This window comes from Erpetoichthys calabaricus, chromosome 6 (assembly GCF_900747795.2).
Source record: "Erpetoichthys calabaricus chromosome 6, fErpCal1.3, whole genome shotgun sequence".
In the NCBI taxonomy this organism is placed as follows: Eukaryota; Metazoa; Chordata; class Cladistia; order Polypteriformes; family Polypteridae; genus Erpetoichthys; species Erpetoichthys calabaricus.
In genome coordinates this window covers 193,123,282-193,144,214 of record NC_041399.2, presented here as the reverse complement: position 1 = coordinate 193,144,214, position 20,933 = coordinate 193,123,282, and the positions used below count along the sequence as shown (strand labels likewise).

The following is a 20,933-nucleotide window of genomic DNA, read 5'->3' as shown; positions in this document are numbered from 1 at the left end:
CAGGCAGCTCCTTTTATGTAACCCCCAGAAGTACTTCTGGTGTACCAAAGCTGGGATTCGGAAGCACTTCTGGGTGAGGTTGGAGCCCGACAAAGTAGGGTTCACCAGTCCTCCCAGCGCCCCCTGGCGGCACCAACCCAACTGGACTGAGCCGACAAACTCCAGTTCCCATGATGCCCTGTGGGACCCTGTGGTCTGGTATAGTGACCTGGTGGAGACAAAGCCCTGTGCAAATTGTCTCCCCCTGTCCTTCCATGCTGTGGTCATCCTGGCTGGGTAAGATCCCGGGCAGTGCCCTTCACACAGGTTAGAAAGAAGGCCGACTCAATTCCGTCAGACAGCAGCCATCCTCATTTTCCTAAATTTCAGTTGTTGCCATCAGGCTTCAGATTTAGGTTTCTGAGGTGTAACACATTTAAGAACTCTTTTACTCCTAGAGCTATAAGCATCTTGAATTCTATTACTTATAAGGATGCTGTTAAATGCTAAGTTCTAAAATATTACATTGTGCACTGTTAAAAGGAACTATTCTTCTTTAACCTTTGTTCTTGAATGTGTGTAGATATCGTAACACTGGTTGTCAGTTGTTGTATCTTTGTTTATTTTATTGGATCTGTATAATGATGTCTTATTTTTTGTATTGTCCTGCTGCAAACAAATTTCCCTCTGGTATAATAAAGTCACACAACCTAAGAAAGAAAATAAAAACATACTCGGAGACATAACTAAGTAATTGCAACACAAAAACTGACTTAATTAGTTTTAACGCGAAAAGATGCCAACGGAAGAAGAGAAGAAGCGGGCCACTAGGGTGCAGAAAATCAGAAATTTGGTACACATATACTATGTGACCTCTATTATCCGCTTTCTGGGTGATGATTTTTATTACTCTTTTTATTTTTGTTTTATTTTATTGTAGAATCAACTCTCGGCAACAGGGCAGCCGTGCAGTGCATGCGTACAGGCGCCGTTCTCATCCTCCTTCGCTGTCACTTCCTCTACCTCTTCATATCTTAAATCATTCTTGAGGTAGATTGAAGACATAAGTGCCAGCTTAAGTGGAAAATTAAGGAAAACGTACTAAGTAATTGTAACACAAACACTGACTTAATCAGTTTTAGCGCAAAAAGATGCCGATGGAAGAAGAGAAGAAACGGGCCGCTAGGGTGGAGAAAATCAGAGCTGCTCAGAAAGCAGCAAGCGCATCAACCTCTGAGCAAACGAATGGTAAACGTACAGAGAAAGAGGATGAGAACTAGGAATGAAAACTCAAGTCAAGTGGATTCACTGCACATTAGCATGTAGTGCGCAGTTACTGGTAAAAAAAATACTTCAGCATTCTTGTGGTTTAAATTAATATCCAAAGTTTCACTGATTCATCCATCTTGGTGTGCTTTCAAGAGGAAAGCCTTGTCATTAATGTATTCTTATCTAATACCAGGCAGGAACCTGAAGAAGAACTGAACTAATAAAAATTAACAGTTTCTTATGCTCATATGAAGGTCTGTTGAGCAAGATAAAGCAGAATTCAGAAAAATATATCATCCTGAAAGAGTTTTTGAAGACAGATATCAGTTGAAAATCCGGACACAGTAATGATTTTCTCTTTTTTTTCTGAGCAGATATGGAGTGACATTAATGATAATAATAATAATGCAGTAGTCTGATTTTACAGGTGAAGAAAAAAAAAGTAAGGCAGACAGTGTGAAGGCCAGCATGCTCTAAGAAACCGAGACAAAACATGAAACAAATGCAGAGGAAAGGTCACCCCATGGAGATTCCAAACATTTGAACAGACAGATCAAGACTAAGTTGTTAGTGGCTCAGTAGGGATGTGCACGTGTTGCAGATGGCGTGTCATAAGTGCATGTCCTGCCTTATAGTGCTCCATACTTCTTATAGACTTAAGGGACCATAAATGAAAAGAGTGAATAGGGGTGTGCACTGCCATGGGCTGGTTTTTAACTCATACCTGATGCTGGGCTCCAGCCTCTATAATTATGAACAGGACTAGACAGGTTCAGGGGTGTCGAACTCCAGTCCTGGAGGGCCGCAGTGGGTGCAGGTTTTCATTCTAACCATCTCCTTAATTAGTGATCAGTTTCTGCTGCTAGTTTTTGTTTTAATTGACGTGACTCTGACCCCTTGTTTCTTTGTCCTTAATTAGCAGCCAAACAATAATGAGACACAAAACAAGCAGCCACATGACCAGCTAACCTGTGCCCATCACACAATAGCTGAAAATAAAGAAGGGTGAAGGTCTTAGTAAAACACACGATCAACAGTTTTGGAAATGTCTGCTGTGGCAGAATGAGAGCAGCAACAAGTCATGGAATTAAATAACGGGTTCAATTAACAACAAGAATCAGCATCTCATTAAGAAACTGGTTGGAGTAAAATTGGTTGGAGTTTGATTCCCCAGTTTAATTGATAATCTGTTGGCTCGTTTCACGTCTAATTTCTGTTTGGCTGTCATTTAATGAAGAAACGAATCAATTCAGGGGACTGAATCCTTAAAACAGGGCTAAAGAAAAGAAGTTAATTAGCAGTGAAAAGTGGTCACTTATTATGAAAAAGGTTAGAATGAAAACCTGCAGCCACTGCGGCCCTCCAGGCCTGGAGTTTGACACCTGTGGGTTAGGTAGTAGATGAAAGGAAGAACATCTTCTCCACATCCATTAAAGTTCATTCTGTATGGGACATCTTGATCAGTCTCCAGGTATGTAGGTTACAGAATACATAACTTGCAATTCAGTAATATTTATTAAGAAACAGCCTTTTAAAAAGTTAACTTTGTCCATACCAGATTACAGAATTTTGCCATTTCTTGCATAGAGAAGATTAGCTGACCAGTGCTGCCATCTGCTGCTTCTGCTGAGGAGTAGCACAAAGTTCACTCTGAAAATTTCTCAAGTGGGTAGATCAGCACGGTGTAGTCTCACTGAAGCCAGATATATAATATCTGCGTGCGTGAATTTTCCTTAAAACTGGGTGGGAACAATTAGACGTCCCACTGAGTGTCACATTTCTAAAGCAATCCAGCACCGTGAGAAGACAGCGCTCAAAGTTGGGCTGGTGATTTTGACCTGCAAAGATCAGAGGTGCTCTTGTTAACCTGCAAGCTACTGTTTACGATGAACAGTCTCCAGTGAAAGGGTCTCCTGTAAAACCCTACTAGACAAATAAATGTCTGTTGTGTGTGCAGAGAACACATTTTAAAAATAAACACAAAGGAATTCAAAGAATAAACCTTTCTGTAGTATCAGATTATACATTGTCATGGGAAGACATCAATAGATGAGTGATTTTTCCTTATCTTCTTAGAAAGTCAAGGCTGGGGGGCGGTCAAGATGCAGGGCCTGTTAAAGACAATTGCGGCACTTCTTGTGTGATTTTGAGCCTTACAAAAATAAATTGTATTGATAAACGTGAACGATATGTTGTTGCAGGTGCTGTGTGTGTGTGTGTGCTCTGTTTTTCAGTGTTACGACAATAGTGCAGGAGTTGATGTAAGCTTAACAGAATTAGCAGCGATATTCATGTAGTGAGAAGTCAAGCAAAATGACCCCTTTTATTGGCTAATTAAAAAGATTACAATATGCAAGCTTTCGAGGCAACTCAGGCCCCTTCTTCAGGCAAGACGTAATACAGAAACTGGAGTGTCCTGTGTTTATACAATATTGGGAAACCTTTAAGTGAGACAACTTACATGTAAAAAAATGAATAGACCTCTCCATGCTAAGATTCATTAAGCAACAGAGGAGAACAATTTATGGTGTCACAGGTGGCTGGGGGGGGCGACCCGGCCCAGAGAACCGGAAGAGGGCTTGCGCCTCCCCCAGACCATGTTGGGCGCCATTGTGGAAGATGACCCGGACGCAGACAGGCAGACACATTAAAGAGTCACCCAACACACGTTTATTTACACAACTCATATTTTCAATTGTGCACAACACCTCAACCAACAATGCCTCACTTCTTCAGGCCGCCTCCTTGTCTCTCCTCCCAGACCTTGTCTTCTCGTCCTCCCAACTCCAGCCCTTGAATGGAGGTAGGCGGCCCCTTTTATCCCTACCCGGATGTGCTCCAGGTGCCCCCCGACAATCTTCAACCGGCACTCCCCAGTGTGGTGGAAGTGCCAGCTGCGCACCCAGGTGTCCCCACTTCTCTTCCCCCCAGCACTTCCGGGTGTGGCGGAAGTGCTGAGGTCCAGGGCTCCCAAGGCATTGGGGCGCCCCCTGGTGGTGACCACGGGCCCCTACAGGGTTGAGCTTCAAAGCTGTGTACCCGTGGTCCCCATTGCCACCAGGGCGGTCGCCCCCACGTGGTCTGGGGGAGGTGCAAGCCCTACTCCGGTCCTCTGGGACGTCCCAGCCGGGCCGTCCCCCCAGCCACATGTGACAATGGTCAAGATCTTTGGATAAGATAACTGTCCAACAAAGTCTGATGAGTTTTCCAATGTTTTCCAACATCCTAGTACTACAGCGATATTCATGAAAATATGAACTGCAAAATAGGCATTTGAAGTAAATGGCGTGTCACACTCTGTCGAAGGGACTGCCATTAAGGGGGGTGATGATGAAGAGCCACAGGAGATGCGGATTTCAGGACTGAAAATATCCAAATCAATAAATCTGCCTAACAGCACCAGTAGATACATCAACATCCACCTTCAGACTGTACATTTAAATGAATAACTAATGAAATTTAACATTACTTTCTAATTTGAAGGGCAAACATGCCATAACAAAATAGCTGCAGTGTTTTAACACGTTGTGTATCCATAGACGCTTATCTAAACTCTATTTGCTGTTGTTATTTCATATAGTGATGCAATAGTCAGAATGACAGAAAGATATCATAGCAGACAGAGGCAAATGTGTGGAGCCCAGTAGCTCTTGTGGTGTACGTGTGAGTGTATGTGTGCGTCTGTGTGTCTCCATTGTTGCAGTGCTCATTATAATGTGCAAATTAATTATTAAGTTTCAGTTACCTTGTGCTACTGAGCACCAGAATGAGTAACAGCAATGTTAGCTTTTTATTTTCTCTCGGCATCAAGTCTTTTGTCCAGTATCTTTTGCTGTCTCCCTGAAACCCCTGTAGATTTAAGTGCATGGACTGGAGGAATTGGGGGGCCGGTGTTTCAGGAAAGAGCCCTGTGAGCGTAGCCTTTAAAACACAGGATTTCTCCATTATTTATTACACACTTTTTATCGGGTTGTCCCCAGATTTGTGTTCTCTTTTGGGCATCACGTCTGGTTGCGTGAGATTAAGCGCAGTGTGGACATAACCAAACACATTGCAGGGTCTTTATATGTTTTCTGACAGCATAATGGGACAGTTACCTCACAGTGCTAGACTCCTGTCCGTCCATCCATTATCCAACCCACTATATCCTAACTACAGGGCCACGGGGTCTGCTGGAGCAAATCCCAGCCAACACAGGGCGCAAGGCAGGAAACAAACCCTGGGCGGGGCGCCAGCTCACCGCAGCTCCTGTTCATTATTTATTTATTCATTTGTTTGTTTATGTGGAGGTTGAATGTTCTTATGTTTTTATGGAGTTTTCCCTGGGTATTCCATTTTCCATGCCACATTAGAAAGACGTACAGTAGTACATGCTAGGCTAATTGGCGACTCCAGATTGGTGTGGTCTGGGTGTGTGTGCCCCTCCAGGGTGGGTTCCTGCTTTATGTTCGATGCTATTGAGATTGCCTCTTGCCCCACACCCTGACTTTTAAAACTTTTTTTTTGAACAACTTTATTTAGTGATGCTCCATTGGGCATTTTTACAATTGTATATTATTAGTGACTAGTCTTTTGGTGTTTGCTTAACTCATGTTTTTTATCTCTTGCCAGGCATGGAAGCGCTGGTGTACGCAGATCTTGTCGGCCCTCAGGTCAGTGTCACTCTTGGCTTGCTTTTTTTTTTTTTTACTTAGTTTGTGTTACCCATGTCTCTTCCTGTTTCTGCAGCTACATGCTTACATGTACAGCAGTCTGTTGGAATCTGTTCCTGACAGTTTAAAGAGACTGAAATCCTCCTTATGATACTGGAACATTAGAGCATTAGAACAATATAGATGAAAACGGGTCAATCAGCCCAACAAAGCTTGCTAGTCCTCTCCACTTTAATTCTTCTAAAATAACATCAAGTCGTGTCACACTCCGTCAAAGTGTGTTGAAAGTCCCCAAAGTCCTAATGTCTACCACACTGCTTGTAGTTTATTCTAAGTGTATGTGGTTCTCTGTGTAAAGAACAACTTCATAATGTTTGTGCAAAATTTATCCTTAACAAGTTTCCTACTGTGTCCCCATGTTCTTGATGAACTCATTTTAAAGTAACAGTCTCGATCCCCTGGACTAATTCTCTAATTCTAAACACTTCAATCATGTCTCCTCTTAATCTCTTTTTACTTAAACTGAAAACGCTCAGCTCTTTTAATCTTTCCTCATAACTCTGTAATAAGCCTAGTTGCTCTTCTCTGGACCTTTTCTAGTGCTGCTATATCTTTTTTGTAGCCTGGTGACCAAAGCTGCCCACAGAACTCCAGATGAGGCCTCAGCAGTGCATTATAAAGCTTGAGCATCACCTCCTTGGACTTGTACTCTACACTTTATATAATCTGACATTCTGTTAGGCTTCTTAATGGCTTCTGAACATTGTCTAGAAGTTGATAGTGTCAAGTCCACTATGACTCCTAAATCCTTCTCATAAGGTGTACTTTGGATTTTCAGACCTCCCATTGTGTATCAAAACCTAACATTTTTTTCCTACATGTGTTACTTTACGTTTACTGACATTAAATTTTATCTGCCACAAATCTGCCCAAGCCTGTATGTTTGCCAAGTCCTTCTGTGATGATTTAATGAATTCCAAATTATCTGCCAATTCACTTATCTTGGTATCATCTGCAAACTTAACCAGCTTGTTACTTATATTCCTATCTATCCATCCATTTTCCAACCCACTGAATCCAAACACAGGGTCACGGGGGTCTGCTGGAGCCAATCCCAGCCAACACAGGGCACAAAGCAGGAACCAATCCCGGGCAGGGTGTCAACCCACCGCAGTATTCCTATCTAAATCATTTATATACAGTTAGGTCCATAAATATTTGGACAGAGACAACTTTTTTCTAATTTTGGTTCTGTACATTACCACAATGAATTTTAAATGAAACAACTCAGATGCAGTTGAAATGCAGACTTTCAGCTTTAATTCAGTGGGGTGAACAAAACGATTGCATAAAAATGTGAGGCAACTAAAGCATTTTTTGAACACAATCCCTTCATTTCAGGGGCTCAAAAGTAATTGGACAATTGACTCAAAGGCTATTTCAGGGGAGGTGTGGGCAAGTCCGTCGTTATGTCATTATCAATTAAGCAGATAAAAGGCCTAGAGTTGATTTGAGGTGTGGTGCTTGCATGTGGAAGATTTTGCTGTGAACAGACAACATGCGGTCAAAGGAGCTCTCCATGCAGGTGAAAGAAGCCATCCTTAAGCTGCGAAAACAGAAAAAACCCATCTGAGAAATTGCTACAATATTACGAGTGGCAAAATCTACAGTTTGGTACATCCTGAGAAAGACAGCAAGCACTGGTGAACTCAGCAATGCAAAAAGACCTGGACGTCCATGGAAGACAACAGTGGTGGATGTTCACAGAATCATTTCCATGGTGAAGAGAAACCCCTTCACAACAGCCAACCAAGTGAACAACACTCTCCAGGGGGTAGGCGTATCGATATCCAAGTCTACCATAGAGAGAAGACTGCATGAAAATAAATAACAGTGGGTGCACTGCAAGGTGCAAGCCACTCATAAGCCTCAAGAATAGAAAGGCTAGATTGGACTTTTCTAAAGAACATCTAAAAAAGCCAGCACAGTTCTGGAAAAACATTCTTTGGACAGATGAAACCAAGATCAACCTCTACCAGAATGATGGCAAGAAAAAAGTATGGAGAAGGCATGGAACAGCTCATTATCCAAAGCATACCACATCATCTGTAAAACACGGTGGAGGCAGTGTGATAGCTTGGGCGTGCATGGCTGCCAGTGGCACTGAGACACTAGTGTTTATTGATGATGTGACACAGGACAGAAGCAGCCAAATGAATTCTGAGGTGTTCAGAGACATATTGTCTGCTCAAATCCAGCTAAATGCAGTCAAATTGATTCATGATACAGATGGATAATGACCCAAAACATACAGCCAAAGCAACCCAGGAGTTTATGAAAGCAAAGAAGTGGAAAATTCTTGAATGGCCAAGTCAGTCACCTGATCTTAACCCAATTGAGCAGGCATTTCACTTGTTGAAGACTAAACTTCAGACAGAAAGGCCCACAAACAAACAGCAACTGAAAGCCGCTGCAGTAAAGGCCTGGCAGAGCATTAAAAAGGAGGAAACCCAGCATCTGGTGATGTCCATGAGTTCAAGACTTCAGGCTGTCATTGCCAGCAAAAGGTTTTCAACCAAGTATAAGAAATGAACATTTTATTTCCAGTTATTTAATTTGTCCAATTACTTTTGAGCCCCTGAAATGAAGGGATTGTGTTAAACAAAATGCTTTAGTTGCCTCACATTTTTATGCAATTGTTTTGTTCACCCCACTGAATTAAAGCTGAAAGTCTGCACTTCAACTGCATCTGAGTTGTTTCATTTAAAATTCATTGTGGTAATGTACAGAACCAAAATTAGAAAAAAGTTGTCTCTGTCCAAATATTTATGGACCTAACTATATGATAAAAGTAGCAGCGGCCCCTGCACGGACCCCTGCTGATCACCACTCTTAACATCAGCCAGTTCTGATGGGGCTCCTCTCACCATAACCCTCTGCTTCCTGAAGTTGTAAATGATGTTCTTGTTTACAGTTTTTGTTTCTGAGTTTTTATTTCAGCATGTTAAAGGCTAGCACACATGGGACAAAGCTGGACATGAGATGCTAAGAAAAGAAGGCCTCTCTGGGTCTTGGGTTCTTGCCTGTCATTCTCTTTTTATTCCTGACCGCTATCTGTTTTTTTTTTTTTTTTTTACCACTGGTGAGCCCTTCACGTAACTTGTCTCTTATTTCTTGACTCAGTTTGCCTTATAGTAGGTAGTATCATGTGATGCCCTGGGTCGCCTACAGTGCTGGTATCATCTTGAACCCGGGACATTGATAGTCATGTTCAGGATGGACTAGTGCAATGAGATTGGAGCATTAGAGTGCAATTCTGTCCAAAAAATGTGGTGCAGTGCAAAGTCTTTCAATAAACTGATTGATAAAAACATTGAAATGAAGGGATTAAATAAATAAATCCAATAATTAAGGAATAAAAACAGGAATATAATAAAGTGTAAGAAACCTCTCTCTCTTCTATTCTCATCTAGTCTCTAGTGCTTCTCCCTCTGTTACGTCATTTTCCCTTCTCTCTCTGGGTATTCTCAGCAGGTAATGATACTCCAGCTAATGTAATCCCCTTGTCTGGCTCACATCCCAGCCACCTCAATCGAAGCCAACGATCCCCCCTGCTCCCAAAACGCTCAGCTGGATTGATGTGCCCCTGGAGTACTGTTCCCATCGCTCCACTGCGGGGCATCTCCAACCACTTCTTCTCCTCTCCATTGTGTTAACTTGACCACCTGATACTGCACTTTCTTTTTCTCCCTTCCTTGTTTTTTTCCCTTCCTTTTTCTTTCTTGTCTTTCTTTCTTTTTTGATCTCCTTTTTTCTGTCCTGCTCAGAGTCCATTTATATCCTTGTGGGTGTAGGCACTCTGCTTAACAACATACCCACACACACACACACACACCACCACCAAAATGTCAATGAGGAGCGAAGCAATTGCGCCTGCACCTTAACAAGCGGTCATCTCATTTCCCCATTGAACACCTTGAAGCCACACAGCTGTTCAACAGCACATCTTCACACCCACCAGTCTGAACCTAAGACAATGTAACCACCAGGGGTGCTCCCAAGCCCCAAACTGCAGATACAGTAATGCCCAACACAATTCTGAATTTACATAAAATTTTATTCATCAGTCACACCTTTCCAACAATCACCCATCAGAAGATCAATAATCAATACAAAGTTCTGTCATTTTCTTCCTCCTTTATTCCTCCATAAATGTCACCCACTACCTCTCAATTCTGACTCCCAATTGTGAGACAGTGAGCTGCTTTTCAAGCAAAACCCGGGACTTCTTTCAGTGTCACTGCATTGCATGTTGGGAGCAGTTCCTGGTCACGTGGAAACCAGTATTGTCCCCCACCCCAACATCACCCACAGGTAGCATCCAAGGACCCCGACAGGACTTCACCTCCACACTCCAATTCCCATGCAGGTATCCTGATTGGGATCAGCCTGTAGGAACAGGCCTCCTTCAACGTGGAGATATAAAACGTTTCTGGATTCTACATTCAGCGAGTCTTTTCATTATAGACTGATCCCAGCTGGGATGAGGATTATAGGACATTCTGGCTGGGTTGTGTCTTCAGTCCTGTTGTCCTTCCATTATGGCGTCCAGTCCAGGCAAAAACTCCATTTCCATCCCAGTCAGGATGCGCATCTGTCCTCCCATGGCACTTAAAACATACTGGTTTTATTTAAAATCCTGTACTGCCACAGACCTCTAATGTGCAGTTCTTTAGGTCAAGAGTTAAGAATTATCAAAGTAATTCCCAAGGACATCATACAAATAAAGCAGCAAAGAAAATAGAAATGATGAATCTCTCAAATGTTATTTTTAATATTCTGCTTTTCACTTCCACAGCTACCTACATTCCTGTGATCCTCCGATAATTCACGGTAACTTGACCTGTGACACTATCTTCATTCAGCACAATGGCCTCATCAAGATCAGCTCAGGTACACCCCATTCTAATTGCTTATAAGCACAATCCTCCTTCATCACTTTGGTGTTTAAAGGGAAGACTCCATAGATGAGACACAGTGCCTAACTTCTTCCATTGGAGCACTTTAGATTGCCTTGTTTGGTGTCATTTTTCTTCCTTGTATTAATGTAATTCAGATCTTATCCTGGCCTTACATCTTCACCCACCCTATTCAGCCTGAGTTGAGACATCAGGAGAAACGCCACCTGCATCAATCTGACAGTAAAATTTATCTGTGAACCATTCTATCTCATCTGTCAAACACTGCCAGTTAATGTGGTCGAGAAGATGAGTTGGAATGGGTGTGTGTGTGTAGAGTGAGGACCAGAAAAAAATATCAATCAAGATCACGTGTAGAGCCCTTCAATGCACTGGCTGAGATTCTGACAGGAAACTCTATTGCTGTCACAGGCTAATGTTGTTTTCACTAATCAATGTCAAAAATAGTATACTGTATCTCTGATAGACTGCAGCCATCCACAGAGCACAGGCCAAGCTTGGGACAGCACAGGGCAGACTCTGGCAGTAGATGGTTAGGATGCAGGTGGATAGATAGTCTAGATGAAGACTTATAATGGGTACATACAGTTAGGTGGGAATACAGGGTCCTCCAATCAAGGATTAAAGGTATGTAAGTGTATTAGAAATGTATGGCCAGAAAACAGCATGTGAGTTATTGGTTATATGGCAGTAGACCATTTATCGACAGTACAAGCTGAGACTGTGTGTTTTATTTTCCAAAATGATCTGTTTCATTTCTGTCTACTGAGATACAGTATGATGGGAATGTCTTTCCATTAGAACAAGAGATTGCTTAATTCATGGTAGTATAAAATAAAAAATATAATGAAGTGTATTGTAATTGGTTTTTAGAATTGAACAGAAAAATGAAACAAGATGATGTCACCACGTGAGTGACCAAGAGAGTATGATTGTTTATACGTAAATTGTAAATCACCACCATATCATTACTGTTTGGCTACCATCATATCATTATATTTTTGGTATTCTCCTTTGGCGTTTTCACTTGTACTGACAGTTCTTTGTTTTATTTTATTTCTTTTTCTCCACTCCTTTTTACCACTGGGACTCATGCAGTTTGGCATCGGCTATTCATCAATGGTAAGTGGTCCCAAGTCTAGGGTGAAAATCTAGGTGGCAAAAATGCATACCATACTAAGTTGTGGTTAGACTTTACAACTTATTTTGAGTTGATTTTTGAAAAGCAGCTATTATTTGCTAGAATAAGTCTGTCTTTTTCTTCAAAATACATAATGTTGCAAAAAGTAAGTACACCTAAATTTTGTCTTATGGGCTCCTATGGTGACTGTTTTCCCCTTTATATTCTTCATTGTGTAGACTTAACCAAAATGCCTCACTTCCTGTATACTTACCACTCTGTAGTTAGATACGCTACTTCAGTTCAGCACTTCCTTCCCTCTTCCTTTCTTTATCTATAATCTCAGGCAATTAGACAGAGTGAAAGAATAGACGGGAGAAAGAGCTACATTTCTAACTACAGTAAAATCTCAATTATCCGTCAGGGGTCAGGACCGAGGCCGTAATGGATAAGAGAAAAGTCGGATAACAGAACAGCTTCTTTAAAAATAATACACTGTAGATAAGTGAATATAACAAAATATAATACAGTACAGTGGAACCTCGGTTTGCGAGTAACTTGGTTTACGAGTGTTTTGCAAGATGAGGAAAAATTTTTAATAAATTTTGACTTGATAAACGAGCGAGGTCTTACAGTACGAGTAGTATGTATACGCTTTGTCTGCTGAGCGTCATGTGATCACAACTGAGCTGATGGTTCTTCTCTCTCTCTCTCGCTGTGGGATTGTGGGCAATCGTCTCTTATTCTCCGTCTGAGTCAGCGTGTCACACTCATATAGTCAACATCCGTACGAGCGTATACTGTTTACTGCAGCATTAGCATTGTGACTGTGTGTGCTCGCGCGCGCTTGTGTATGTGTGTGTGCTCGCGTGCGCGTGTGTGCTGTGACGTGCGAGTCCCCGTCTTGCACCCTAAAACACGAAGCTGAGTCTCAGTATTTTACTAACACCAGCGTTATTCAGCTTGAAACAGCAACAGCGTGGTTATTTATTGTAGCGGGATCTGCCGCTCTCCTATACACAGACACAGCAGTCAGGCAGGGCCCTGCGCATTTATAATGTTCCTTGTTCCTTGTATCACCCATGGATGGCAGGTGTTTATAGTATGTCCGCGATCTTTTCAGATTCGGTTTTATGGCGAACTGCTACAGCGCTGGAAGACTGCAATTGCTTTGGGACGCTCTTCCGCGTGTCGTCCCATTGGGTGGAATCCCACAAGAGTTTAGAAACTCACTCACACCAGCCATGATTCTTTTCAAAGGTAAAGTGCAGGTTAATTTGTTTTATGTATTTTCACTTTATATTTTGTATTAATCATTTTTATGTGAATAGTTTTGGGTTGTGGAACAAATCATCTGAGCTTCCATTATTTCTTATGGGGAAATTCACTTTGATATACGAGTGCTTTGGACTACGAGCACGTTTCCGGAACGAATTATACTCGCAAACCGAGGTTCCACTGTATTAACAAAATTAATTCACTCATATAATATTGCAATGCCCAGTATAATAACAACTCGGACGTACTGGACTTTTCTATATTTTACTTGGAGTCTTCGTTCTGTAACAAACAGTGCCCTGTCTTATACTTCCTTATCTGGGTTACAGAGCACATCTATCTATTATAATAAAAAAATCTTGGCTTGAGATGTGATTATCTAGGAGAGACACTTTGAAGTCATTCAACTTGCACATCACGCCCTACTTATAAACAATTTTTCAAAGACACTTTAACGTCCCGTGAGACAAGGAAGTTAGACAAGAGGACAGCTGCTGTACAGTCTTTTAAATGATCGACGCACAGCGCAACAAGCAGACCACGCAGCTCAACAGCAGCAAGCCAGCAGCTGATCCATCCGCATCTCCTTAGTGTGCTTTCAGCCCCCCCTTCACAATGCGAGTGGCTGGCGTGAAGCATGCCCCCTGGGGGGGGGGGGGTTTGGGGGTGGACGAGTGAAGCGAGCAGGGGGCTTTGCCCCCCTAGTCTCCAAAACAATAAAAGAAAGTTTTCCCTACCCATCTCTTGCCACTCACTTTCTGTCTTTTTCTATACTGCAAACACTCCTGCTTATTGTCTCCTGACTCTCTACTCAAAAATTCCTTCCGCTGCACCTTCCTTTTTCTCCTAACTTCTCCTGTCACTCATCTCCTAACAGGCCTGTCCGCCCCTCACAGAACAGAAACCAAGTCCCATTATTGACAGCATTCATTACACACTTTCTGTTTACCAGCTGAGAATCACAAGCTGCCTGTGCATCACAATGTATTAACATAACATCCATCCATCCATCCATTTTCCAACCCGCTGAATCCAAACACAGGGTCACGGGGGTCTGCTGGAGCCAATCCCAGCCAACACAGGGCACAAGGCAGGAACCAATCCCGGGCAGGGTGCCAACCCACCGCAGGACACACACACAAACACACCCACACACCAAGCACACACTAGGGCCAATTTAGAATCACCAGTCCACATAACCTGCATGTCTTTGGACTGTGGGAGGAAACCAGAGCGCCCGGAGGAAACCCACGCAGACACGGGGAGAACATGCAAACTCCACGCAGGGAGGACCCAGGAAGCGAACCCAGGTCCCCATGTCTCCTAACTGTGAGGCAGCAGCGCTACCACTGCACCACTGTGCCGCCCTTAACAAAACATAATATAACAAATTAAAAAAAAAAAATTACAATACAGGAAAACATTAACATTACTGTCAGTTGTTTCCATTTTCAACACGTTTTCAGTTTTGTTGGTCATCATGCTTTATATCGTTCACTGTTATTCTTCCTACTACGTAAACTGAAGCAATACTTCAAGCACTTTTGTCGTTTTTCCATCCATCCATTATCCATCCCGCTATATCCTAACTACAGGGTCACGGGGGTCTGCTGGAGCCAATCCCAGCCAACACAGGGCGTAAGGCAGGAAACAAACCCCGGGCAGGACGCCAACCTACCTCAGGGCACACACACCCACACACCAAGCACACACTAGGGACAATTTAGAATCGCCAATGCACCTAACCTGCATGTCTTTGGACTGTGGGTGGAAACTGGAGTACCCGGAGGAAATCCACGCAGACACGGGGAGAACATGCAAACTCCACACAGGGAGGACCCGGGAAGCTACCTACTGTGCCACCGTGACGTCCTTTTGTCATTTTGTAAACATTTAATAATTTCAGTTTTTTGTGACAATTCCAACATCACATGCTTACGTTTATCAGCCATAACAATGTATAGTAGATTAATTATAATAAAAGAGAAAAGCTACGAAATGCTATTAAAACTGAAGATATGTAACTCACACTGTGATTTCAAAATGCGGCCTGACATGTGGTGCTGGAGAAGTGCAGAGCTCGCAGTGTACCACATGGCAGTAGTAGTACAGGAATCGGTTGGCACTGGCCTGCACATTTTTTTTGGCTCTTACGGTTAATCGAGTGACAGATAATCGAGGTTTTACTGTAAGTATAATCGGTGATACATTTTATTATAACTAGTGCCATACAAGCGAAACGGAATGTGGTTTTGTAAACTAAGATCATACAACCTGATAAAGCTAGATGTGTAATTTCAGGTGGCACAATAACTTATAGTTGCATTTAATTCTTCCAGGTCAGCTCAACATCAGCACAGGCCCAGGCTGGTATCACACATTTACACTGATGTTAATTAGAACATGCAAGTAAAAATCTAAGTGTACTCTGTGTGCTTGACAATAATTACCCTATAAAAAAGCTTTCCAGATGAATCAGACTTTATGTTATATAGCACCTTTCACAGTGCACAAAGTGACAACCTCGTAACTTAAATAACATACTTTGGTAGCCCCAGGGTGCACATTATCTGTCTAATTCTAGTTCTAGTGGGTGATCTTTAATGATTTTTGCTTTGCAGCATTTCCAGAGACAGTGCATGGGCGCATCAAACACCATCGAGATGAGCAGAAGAGTCTTCATTTCTTTGCTCCTGAATATGGCTGTAAGTGAGCTTTTTCTATTGGAACTTTCAATTTGAGTCTCACTACCAACTACCACATTTCTGCAGCCATATTTTGCAGTGGAGCTCAATATGAATTGTATGCTTCACATACAGATCACTGCTATCTGAATGAAAGGGTCAAAGGGGCACCAAATGTTGAGAAAATTTATTAAACAAAACACAAGGGAGGAAGGAACAAAATTAGACTACAGAGCATAAACACATAAATGCAAGACAAAGCCTTGTAACTATAATGGACATTTCTATAAGCTATACTGTAAGCTTGTCTATCCGGTGAGTTGTCCTCTCCACTTTACTTCTGTCGAGGACTGTCCCAAAGCACATAAATACCAATTAAGTTCCAACAACATTTACACAAATACCCACTACAGGAGGGTATACCACCAAACCCTGGCTAAATATAAAGGCAACACAGAATCTTTATAAAAATAAAAAGCTTCGTAGAGCATAAAAGGCAAAATGGAGTTGCCTAAAGCAAAAGACAATCCAGGCAAACAAGGTTCTAATGCAGAAATCCAAAGACGCAATCAAAAGGAACAAAGCGTTAGGTCATTAAATATCCGTAAATTACAAAAAGTACAATGAAGCACAAATAACTTCACTGCTCCCAGAAACATTCGAAATGAACCAGCAGGAACTGTGGGGGACCACCCACAGAACACATGGGACATAACACAGGCAGCTTGTAGGTAAGATTAAAAACGCAGATTAATGCAAATAATTAACAAATGCAACAGAAACATAAATAAATGGCACAAAAATGAACAAAAAGACGTGAAAGAAGACTTCAAACTCCAGTCAGGGTCATTATATCCAACTTTTCAATCTGAAATTCATGTGTCCTTCTTACCTCCAATTCTCTTTATCACTGTTCTTCTTTTGACTCACCTTTTGGCTCCTCTTACAAACACTTTGGGCATCATGGGGGAGCCTTGTAAAGTCACAGACTCTCTGATCCAAGTAATGCCTGTTGCCCAGTGATATCACCTGTTGCCGTCCCCTGATAAAGCATTTAAAGGATTAGGGCAACCTTATTAGCAGTCAGACCCCTGTCCCTTATGCATCCCATGTGACTCCTGTTTCTCCTCCTTGTATCGTGGAGGAATAGTGTACATTTCTCAAAATTCACCATGGTCTCTGCCTTGCTCCCTGAGAATTTTATTGCTGAGAACCCCTTGCAGCCACAGTGCTGGCCACAGAGGTCTCCTGTTAGCTTTCCTCACTCGTCTTCTTCTTGCATAGTCACTTAGTATTTGTTGACTGCCTGGTCTAGGCAGACCTACAGCATTGCCGTGCTCATTTAATTTCTTAATGATTGATTTAACTTAACTCCAGGGGATATTCATTGACTTGGATATTTTCCTGTCTCCATCCCCTGACTTGTGCTTTTCGATCACCTTTTCGTGGGGTTGCTTGGAGTGTTCTTTTGTCTTCATTGTGTAGATTAGGCCACCATACAGCTGGACTGTCCAGAGAAAGTGCATTTATACTGCACTCAACTGAAACCTAAGACAGATGATCTCCATTAAACTAATTCTGTGACTACTAAAACCAGTTTGCCACACCACTGATAATTTAGAAGTGTCACATTAGGGGTGAACACTTAAGTGATCAACTATTTTATGTTTTATATTTGTATTAATTAAGATCACTTTACAGAGACCTGTTTTCACCTTGATATTAATGAGTCTTTTTATGCTGATCAGTGCCAAACCATCTAAGTTAAATCCACTGTGATTCAGTGTTGTATAAATGCAAAATGTGGAACGTCCAAGGGATCAGTAGTTTTTATAATTTTTTTCAGCTGTCTATGGTTCCCCCCACCCTTGCTCTGTGCTGGATCACCTATCCTTTAGCCCATCCAGGAGGGCTCTTCTGATAGTCCTTCTCAGGCACTACACTCTGTCTTATTCAGTGGTGGCCCTGTCTGCTTCACCTCCTGTGCGCCACATATAGCACTTGCTTTGTCTTTGCCATTCTGTCTACCCTTGTTGGATTTAGGGGGATGAGCTGAATTGGTTTAAAATGATCTGCTCCATGTGCCTTTGATTCTCCTGTTTTCCCTTCTATGCCACCTGAACTATGACATACATTATTTATCTTGCAGCTGCAGAAGACAACACAGCAATTGACATCTTCTCGTTTGGTATCTGTGCATTGGAGGTAAGAGCTCATATTGCGCTCATGGCTTTTCAAGGCTAACAGCTTCATAACTCCTTTGATTACTAATCTGTATCTCTCTCATACATGTCCCAAGAATATATTGGTACCCATAAAAGAATGATGATGTAGTAAAAGAGGTGTTTTTGAGAAATATTATTACAGTGCGGTGATTGTGCAGTATCCTGGATTCAAAAATCTTGGCCAATCATTGTCCATATTTAGTTTGCACATTCTCCAAATGTCAGTGTGGGTTTCTTTCCACATCTTAAATACATTCAGGTTAGTTTAGTTGTTGAATATCTAAACTGGTCTTGTGTGAGTGTATGAATAACTGAGCTCTGCAAAGGAGTGGCGCCCTGTCCAGGGTTGGCTTTGTGTCCATTGTTACTGGGAGAGGTGCTGACCCCAAAGACCCTGATTTGGATTAAATGTTTTTGAGAATGTTATATTATCCTATAATACAAATCTCAAATATATTGGCAACTGTAAAAGAATGACAGTGAGGTAAAACTGGATGTTTTTGAGGTGAACAACAAGTATAGAAAAAGAAAAAATCTTTATAAATAAGAACTTTAATAACTTACATTTAATAAATCTGTAATTTTTTCTGTTCATTTAAATATGAGTTGACTTCTTAAATTAGAAATGTAATATTTTTTTCAAAAGAGAATGATGGAACACTCTCCATTTTATACTCCATTATATGGTACAATGTATCTGCCAATGAAATCTTCCATCAAAAGTTCTGGGTTTTTTTGCTATTCCACAGCAGACAGACAACCTGGATGTCTGCAGACCTTTTTCTTTTTGACATGGCGCAGTTCGAACAGCTATGAAATGTCATTTGTGACAAAAATAAATAGTAGTAATTATAAAATAAAAATCACATGAAAAGTACAGTGATACATATTGTCATAAGAAAGACGAAGACATCATGAAGGTTTGGGGCAGCCACCCGTATAATATACCTTGGCTTCAAAAAGAAATTGAAATAGTTGTGAGATATTCACAAGACTGAGTCCAAAACAGAACTGATGATGTGGAGACAAGATGGCGGCTTTAAAGGCCAGGGGAGGAAGTGATGTCATCGGGACAGGAAGTGACATCATCAATAGACTAGAAGTGGCGTCGTTGGAGGCGCCAGAACTGGAAGTGATGTGGTCAGTAAGGGACTGAGAAAGACTGGTTTGGCGTAGAATTACTTTAACTTAGGCCCTTTAGCTGTCTCCTACTCACACGTGTCTAACAATATATAAATTATTCAAAACTGTCGAATAAATGCATAATTAAATAAAAGTCATCCAATTATTATGAGATACAGTGGAACAGTGGAACCTCGGTTCACAACCATAATTCGTTCCAAAACTCTGGTCGTAAACCGATTTGGTCGTAAACTGAAGCAATTTCCCCCATAGGATTGTATGTAAATACAATTAATCCGTTCCAGTCCATACGAACTGTATGTAAATATATATTTTTTTAAGTTTTTAAGCACAAATATAGTTAATTAAACCATAGAATGCACAGCGTAATAGTAAACTAAATGTAAAAACATTGAATAACACTGAGAAAACCTTGAACAACAGAGTAAACTAACACTGCAATAGTTCTCGCTATAGCGCTACCAACTGCTGGCTAAAAACACTTTTTCTAATGAGTTTTAAGCATATGGAAAAAATGAACATTTGAAAAAATCCGTAATTTAATAAACCACCAAGAAAAGTAACATTGCAACAATGCACGCTACGAACCGATCGCTGTAAACAGAAGTGAAAACAAAATCAAGCCCAGTGCATTCTTAACCTTATGAGTCCAGCCTTCTCTCTCTCGCACTGCCTGTGTGTGTGCGTCTGTCTCTCTCTCGCGCTGCCTGTGTGTGTGCGTCTGTCTCTCTCTCACGCTGCCTGTGTGTGTGTGTCTGTCTCTCGCGCTGCCTGTGTGTGTGCGTGGCTCTCTCTCTCGGGCTGCCTGTGTGTGTGCGCGGCTCTCTCTCGCGCTGCCTGTGTGTGCGTCTGTCTTTCTCTCGCGCTGCCTGTGTGTGTGCTTCTGTCTCTCGCGCTGCCTGTGTGTTGCGCGTCTCTCTCTCTCTCTCTCTCTTGCTGCCTGTGTGTGTGCTCGGCTCTCTCTCGTGCTGCCTCTGTGTGTGTGTGTGTGTGTGTGTGTGTGTGTGTGTGTCGTGCGCTCTCATGCTCTCTTGCTCGCTGCACAGGAAATGCACAGGGAGAGACTGAACATGTACAAATTGAAAGGGAAACTGGCTTGTTCATATACCGAGTGTGTGGTCGTGAACCGAGGCAAAAGTTTGGTGAACTTTTTGGTCGTAAACCAATTTGTACGTGTACCGAGACATTCGTGAACCGAGGTTCCATTGTACAATGTCCTTATTTTATTTTGGTTCAACAATGTTCTGTAGTTATCTTACATTTAATTAATGAATCAATATTAATACATGCCTATGTGATTTTTTTATGATCATCTTCTGTGCAGACATGATGCTCAGTCACTGTTGAGCCACTAATGAATTCTTCATCAACGTGCGCTCGTCAGTCTGAGCATTTCCAATATGTCATTAATTTGTCTCAAAATACCAGCACATTATAAATGATCTTTTTTTACTTTGCCTGTGAGACTAACTCTTCCAAAATTGAACTGCTTCAGTGTCTTTACTAGTTAAAATCCAACTAACACTAAGGATCTTTGGTAGTCTGCCGCCTGCAATTGGGAAAAAGTAATCGATGGATTAAGAAATAGGAACAGGTGCAGCCTA

At 41.8% G+C, this 20,933-nt stretch overlaps 1 protein-coding gene across 2 annotated transcripts in view; it reads left to right on the top strand.

Moving 5' to 3' along the window:
• The window catches only part of LOC114653738 (nuclear receptor-binding protein 2-like), a 263,493-nt gene that overhangs the window by 207,007 nt on the left and 35,553 nt on the right, over window positions 1–20,933 (top strand). The window contains exons 5-9 of one of the 2 annotated variants that reach the window (XM_028804225.2): window positions 5,860–5,900; window positions 10,759–10,853; window positions 11,978–12,001; window positions 15,899–15,982; window positions 18,111–18,166. In XM_028804225.2, coding sequence (XP_028660058.1) covers window positions 5,860–5,900; window positions 10,759–10,853; window positions 11,978–12,001; window positions 15,899–15,982; window positions 18,111–18,166 — 300 coding nt within the window. The remainder of the gene's footprint in view (window positions 1–5,859; window positions 5,901–10,758; window positions 10,854–11,977; window positions 12,002–15,898; window positions 15,983–18,110; window positions 18,167–20,933) is intronic. The other variant, XM_028804227.2, reaches the window with a different exon arrangement.